The sequence below is a fragment of the Cherax quadricarinatus genome, chromosome 3 (assembly GCF_038502225.1).
Source record: "Cherax quadricarinatus isolate ZL_2023a chromosome 3, ASM3850222v1, whole genome shotgun sequence".
Classification (NCBI taxonomy): domain Eukaryota; kingdom Metazoa; phylum Arthropoda; class Malacostraca; order Decapoda; family Parastacidae; genus Cherax; species Cherax quadricarinatus.
In genome coordinates, this window is record NC_091294.1 from 69,453,421 (window position 1) to 69,460,626 (window position 7,206).

Here is a 7,206-nt window from a genome sequence, read left to right on the forward strand (position 1 = left end):
GGTGGTAGTAGTAGTAGGAATGATGGTAGTAGTAGTAGGAATGATGGTGGTAGTACTAGTAGTAGCAATGGTAGTAGGAATAATAGTAGTAGTAGTTGTAGTATTGGCAGTTGTGGTAGTTGTGGTAGTTGTAGTGGTTGTAATAGGTGTAGTAGTTGTAATTTTAGTACTTGTAGTTTTTGTAGTTGTTGTAGTTTTAGTAGTTGTTGTAGTAGTAGCTGTAAGCAGTAAGTTTACTTTGGTACAAGTACACATAAGTACAATTATCACACCTAGTAACATGTGAATATATTATCATACCTAGTAAGCTATATTATACCTAGTAACATGTGAATATATCATCATACCTAGTAAGATATATTATACCTAGTAACATGTGTATATATTATCATACCTAGTAAGATATATTATACCTAGTAACATGTGAATATATTATCATACCTAGTAAGATATATTATACCTAGTAACATGTGTATATATTATCATACCTAGTAAGATATATTATACCTAGTACATGTGAATATATTATCATACCTAGTAAGATATATTATACCTAGTAACATGTGTATATATTATCATACCTAGTAAGATATATTATACCTAGTACATGTGAATATATTATCATACCTAGTAAGATATATTATACCTAGTAACATGTGAATATATTATCATACCTAGTAACATGTGTATATATTATCATACCTAGTAAGATATATTATACCTAGTAACATGTGAATATATTATCATACCTAGTAAGATATATTATACCTAGTAACATGTGAATATATTATCATACCTAGTAAGATATATTATACCTAGTAACATGTGAATATATTATCTAGGATAACACAAAAAGTCAAAATCCACGAAGTACTCGACTGGAAGTAAGTCACTTGTCTAAGTTGTGTGGGTTATCCTGGGTTATCCTGGGTAATTTAATATATATTAGTAGGTGTGTTAATTGTAAGTAAAGTTATTAAGGTGAAGACAAGTTCAGGGTGAGGGACTGACCACCTCACACTTCCACGATCACACACTCACTCATCATCTCACATGTACATGTGAGAAGCTGCAGAAACGTCTGAAAATAAAGAAGTCTGACACACATTGGTGCACGTTTCGCTCATCTAGTTGATGGTATATTACACCTGTAATATATTAAGATAAACACTGAAGAAGTGCAAGTGAAGCACGTATACACAGGTAAATTTAAGACCAACAAATATTACCACTGTTAGAGTGAGGTAGGAGCGTTAAACCCGCAAGAGTGTAGTAAATATTAAGTTAAATATAATAAAGTTAGTGTCAGGTGCAGCAACATCATCATCACTATTACTGTCTTCATTCAAAACTAGTGTTATATACAGGTATATAAGACTAGTGTGTGGTAGAGTGAGTGTGTGCAGGTGGTCCTGGTGGTGTATAAAGTAGATATTACCTGTGTATTATGGTAATACTAGGTATAATAAGCGTGGTGGTGGAGCTCCAGCAGCACCTACACAATATTTACACTAAACACAAACACTGCCATGTGATGTTATCAACTTGTCTTATATACTTTATAATAATGTATTTACTTGATATAGCATTAAAATCTTGTTGAAAAATTAGGGTAAGTTGGATGGAGAAGTTGTGTTATGGTTGGTGTGGTTTAATATAGTGTGGTGAGTTGTTTTATAAGAGTTAAGATAGTGTTAAGTGTTGTTGAGTGTGAGATAATGTTGGAAGGTTGATGACGTCATAGCGGTGGCGGCCATGATGGTGTAGCAGTGATGGACGCTCCTCACTCTTCCTCCTCTCACTCCTTAACACCACCATATTCTTGACTCATAACCTCATGTGTGATGCTCACTAGGCCGCCACCATGCACCACCACCTGTGCTGCTACACCAGGTGACTCATAATAAAGGTGGTGGTGGTGTTATGAGGGGGTGTGAGGGGCGTGGGTCATGTGACCTGTGTGGACCAATCAGGTGGCGGCGGTGGCTAGGCTCAAGCAGCCATTGTTGAGCGCCGCGTCACCGCCCTCTATCTCATATTATCATGGCGTCTGGTGGTCATCCCGCCCTTCACGCCCGCCATCACACACCCACGCCCATCAATAGAGGGTATTACAACACTCTTGTTGCTCCGTCTCCCACCATAACTCTACACTTGGCTCTATAATGTGAGCGTGGCGTCTCCCCCTCACAAGCTGAGGCAGCCATAACTCTACAACCATAAGCAAAATACTTCTAAGTTTGATGTTTTATAATGTATATGGTGAGAGTGGATGGTAGGAGAGGAGTGTGTGGTTGTAGAGTGGTTGTAGAGTGTTGTTCGAGTGGTTGTAGAGTGGTGTTAGAGGTGCAGGAGGGAGGAGCGTGTTAGTGGTGCGCGGCTCCCGGCGCCTCTCACCTTCTTCTACCCGCCATTTTGAAACCAAAGCCGTTATGGCCGACGCCACAAGCAGTGTGGGTAAAGTTTTGTGGTGATTATGGTGGTTGGTGAGTGAGTGTCGCCTGCCCACCTGTGCCACTACCTGCCACACACATCACACAACCTACATAAACCATCAACTACCTTATAAGTGACGCCATTAAGTTGAAAATAGTGTGTGAAGTGAGGGACGCTACGAGCGCCCTCCCCAGACCTGCTCAGTGTTTGTTGTCACTACCATAATTCTCACCTTCCCCTACATATACGTGCATCCTTGCTATTGCAAAAGCAAGTTTATGTGGCATTATGAAAAACTGAATGCAATACAAGTGTCAGTAAGTGTTGTGTGAGGGAAAAAGTGCAAGTGAAGGGTTGTCCAGGCCACTGGAGCTATATTTTACAAAGGCAGTTTAGCGTTATGTAATATTAAGTGAGAATACGTTGTTTGAGGCACCAGTGAGGAGTGCCACAGTGCCAGGCAACACGTAGTGATGTGCAAGACTTTGTTATGACTGCTCAACATAACAAGTGTCTTAGTGAATGATGCAACACTACTAGGGTAAGACCATATTAACACTTCCCTTCCTCACACTCATTTATCATCACTTTAACAACCTCACTTACTTATATCATCTCTATTATTATATCTGCACTTATTGAAATTACTTGCTTTGTTTATCACACCCTAATACAAAATTATATGTTCATACCTGGGCTCCAGCGACCATTTATTTACTGTTGTTGGCAGTGTGTAGGATAAACAACTTTTAAAATTACATGGTCTAATATAGATTTAAATTATCACAATTCTGGAGAGGTTGATGTTCGTATAGGGTGTTGACGTCTTGCCTTCTACGGTCTCTTCGTAATGTTCATTCTTTCTTACTCAGACCTGTTACTTGCTTAATAAACTTATTGTACTGTTTATTACGTCATTGCAGTTATCGTTTACATTGCCGTGTATGTGTATGTATCTATGTTGGTTAATAAACATTTCATGACTATGTACTGTACGATTGGGGCAGTATATTTCATGAGGGTGGTATTGTTTGATAGCGTTGCTGTGGTAATCGCAATTCTTTGTTATTGTTTGAGACTCGACGAGATGTGCGATTCCAAATTAGTCTTCAGACATTTTTATTTTTAGAGTTTAGGTATACATATGAATGAGTTAGCACTAAGAATACATCAAAAGTAAAACATAGTGTATGTATGAAATTTATTTGTTGGTTTAAAGTATTTTTTACAAACCAGTTTTGCTGTAATTTTTTTAAGCTTTTTGCATTAAAGCATGAAATTGATGTAGAGAGAAGGCTGAACTCATTAATGAATAATAAAGACATTAAATGTATTGAAATTATTAATACCCTTGTGTTAAAATCTTTCTCATGAACACTAATTACATGCTCTGTGCAATATAGCCAAAATGACTTAGTTTTGTGTTCTTGACCATAAATGTAGTGAGAGGAGCATCACAACTGGATGTTGACACTTGTGCTCTTCGCATTTCATTTCATCCATTGCTAGGTATCACTTCAGTAGTGAACCTTCAGGGGGTGACTCAATGCTGGCAGTAGGGTTTGATCCATGGAATTTGAGCCACCCCTCATGTTCTTTGGGTCAAACTAGGCATTGTATTATGCATACAAATTTAGCACTTCCCTATGACTATAATGTTTTTTCTGATAAAGCAAAGCATTTTGGAATTTTACTAAAAGGTTGGGGGGGGGGCATATGAGAACCTTAACTTGAAGCTGACAAATTTACCCCAGCTTGAATAATTTCTAACTGACCTTATCGAGTTGGCTCTCAAGAGAGCATTAAGCCAAAATTCATGCCAGTCATTTTTGGACTGTATATCATAAAATCATGCTGCAGTAACAGCATCTCCCATTCTGAAAGCATTTATTACCTGCTTAAAACAAACTAAAACATCAAGACTAGACCTGCCTAATCAAGACTACTCTGGCTCATAGTACTATACAGCAGCAGCAGCATAAGTAGTAGCTATAGGTTTTAGCTTAGGTGGAAGAAATAAGTACCTAACCTAACTAGCTAAATTCACTATAGTCACACCTGTATTAACCAAGATACACTCACCCTCAGAGAAGTATAATAACAAGAATAAAGGAACTGAAGCAGGCCTACTGACCCATTCTAGGCATGTCTTACACCCATCCATTCCTACTCCCTGTCCAACCCATTTTTAAAGCCACCCAAAAGTTATCTCCAGTGACACTACTTGAGATCCCATTCCATTCATCTTCAACTCTTGCTAATCCAGTGCTTTCCTGTACCTTCAAATTTAAATCTACAGCAAATTCAGTACCTTCAGCCTATCTTCATAGGAAAGGTTGACCACTACATATCCATTCTGTAAAGCCATAGAATTAGGAGTATTGACGTGATGGAAAAATAATAAATAATACCAACATAATTACTGTAGTGTTGAAAATATCTAACTACAGATAACAGAAATATTGCAGGAACAAGTATGAAGTTTTCAAGAGAACTGGATCACTCCCTCTGCCAAGTGACTGGTGAACCAGCCTGCAATGGCTGTGACTCAGTGGACTGCCAACAGCAACAGCCTGGTTAAACAGGAGAGTCATGTTTGACTAGGAATAGTCACAAGAAAATTTGGTGACTTTTTTTTTTTTTTTTTTAAATAATAATCATCTTTATATCTAAAAGTACATGATACAACCTATACAAACCTAGCTGACATCAGTGACATACTTTATAGAAAGCTCCTGGTTATAGAGAGCATTTCACGCAACTTGGGTTAATTTTGTCCCTCAGGATGTGACCCACACCAGTCGGCTAACACCCAGGTACCTACCTACTGTTAGGTGAACAGGGACAGCAAGTATAAGGAAACTGCCAATGTTTCCACCCATACCGAGGATCGAATCACACACTCAACGAGTGTGCTACCAACCAAGCTACGGGACACTAACTTTAACCTAAACTAAGCAAAATTAACCTAGCCTTACCCAAACTAACATAAACTAAGCCTCGTCTAATAAAATCTAACCTAAATTAACCTAACCAAACAGTCTAATCCAGTTATTATGTAACTTAGTCTAATCTAAACTATATTAAGTTTGTTGTAACATTTGCCTTGTTGACACTTGACTTTTTTCCTGTTTTTTTTTTTTCTGTGACTGTTTTTCCTGTAACTTTTCCCTAGTCACCAGAAAACCTTGAAAGGGAACGATGTTGTAGCATTACAAGCTGCAGTGGATTCATGTTGGACAAATTTAATTGTAGAAAGAATATAGGAAAAGCACTGCTTTGGCTCTTGAGATAGGCATGTACCAACCTTGGTCTTGGTGTAATATGACACTTGGCAAGAGCACCATCATCACATGGTAGAAATGATTGTGTGGGGACCACACATTGACTTTTTTTTTTTATAGAGTCAGAGTAAATTTTTATAAATAAAGCTTTCTGCTGCACTTAACTTTTTTTTTTACCATAATTACTTTTTTATACCATAATTGCTGGCAGGTTTTGCCTGAAACACCATTGCAGTCTTGGCAATACATACTGCTGCTGTCTGCAGTTATGACATATTTTTGTTTCCTTGGATTTTATAATGTAAAAATAATTGAACTATGTATGTTCAAGAGAGTTTAGCTTTATTTATAATTTATTACATGGTACCACATGGCTAAAGTGCTAACTTTACCAAGGAAAGCTAAGATTAGTTACTAAAAAGTGACAAGTAAGTGGTTTTAAGATCTGTAAGAAATAGCTAAAATACAATCATGAAAATGATCAAACTGAAACTACTAATTTTGATAGAGCATGCCTGCTGAATGCCTCGTCAATACTGGAGTGCAAACTATTCATCATTGATAAAAACATCAGGAAACCAAGTTAGAGTAGTAAATTATTCTTAATATGCATTAATTTATTATGATCAATTGCTGATGCAGTTTGAAGTCTTGAATATAATTTGCTAAAAAGTATCATCATAGTGGGTACTAGTTAGTTAAATTGATTGAAGTATCATATTATGATAGGAAATTTGAGTTTTAGCCCTTTAGCATTCCAAGGCTACTGTGGAGGAAAACTTACAGGGCGATTTAAGGTTTTCGAGTCCAAAAGGGGAACTGTCATCCTCAACGAGCAAATCACAGAGCCTTGCTTCCTCTTGAGGGAAAGTGAGTTGATTTGAAGCAGTGTAGTTCTTGACATGGGGGAGATTGTTTGGTAGTCGATTGTAAGCAGGGATAATGACAAATAGTTTAAAAATTCATGAGGAAAGCTATGAAAGTTATGGCACCAGTCATATATGAGTAAAAAGGACTTAGAAAATACAATCTATGACATATGAGAAGCCCATAACTTTGATGAGTTTCAAGAGTCTCTACTCTCCAAATCCCTCTTATTTTGATGACTGAACAGAACTGCTGTCCAGTACTGCTTTCTAAAAAACAAGGTTCTTCATAAATATTTTCAAAAGCCAATTATAATTGAACCAAGTTGAAGGATAAGTTTTAGACTTGTATCTAACATATAATATCTTAATCGGTACAGTGATTGGGTAAGAAATTTCAAATAGTAGTGCAGGAGGTATGTTATGCTGGATTATCGGGGTGGAGACCCAACAAACAGTCACAAAGGAAGTTCCTTGATTATAGTGAGGCTCTCTTCATCCAAGGAATTGATCATGTCCTTTTTTTGTATCATACCTGATGGCTTCCCATTCTTCAGGCACTAAATGACCCATGAGGGTGGAGTGCTTCCCTGTGAATGTAGTAATTCGTATCAATAGCA

At 37.3% G+C, this 7,206-nt stretch overlaps 2 protein-coding genes across 6 annotated transcripts in view; one reads left to right on the forward strand and one right to left on the reverse strand.

Moving 5' to 3' along the window:
• Positions 1-1,894, reverse strand: part of wds (WD repeat-containing protein wds) — a 51,953-nt gene extending 50,059 nt beyond the window's left edge. For 2 of the 5 annotated variants that reach the window (XR_008409709.2, XM_053800580.2), the window contains exon 1: positions 1,439-1,568. The gene's annotated coding sequence lies outside the window, so the exon portion shown is untranslated. The other 3 variants (XM_070092195.1, XM_053800593.2, XM_053800587.2) reach the window with 3 other exon arrangements.
• A 76-nt stretch (positions 1,895-1,970) lies between these two features.
• The window catches only part of LOC128705343 (bromodomain-containing protein 3), a gene marked incomplete at its 3' end in the record, with an annotated part of 79,640 nt that continues 74,404 nt past the window's right edge, over positions 1,971-7,206 (forward strand). Inside the window, 1 exon segment of the mRNA XM_070092163.1 lies at positions 1,971-2,108. Coding sequence (XP_069948264.1) covers positions 2,044-2,108 — 65 coding nt within the window.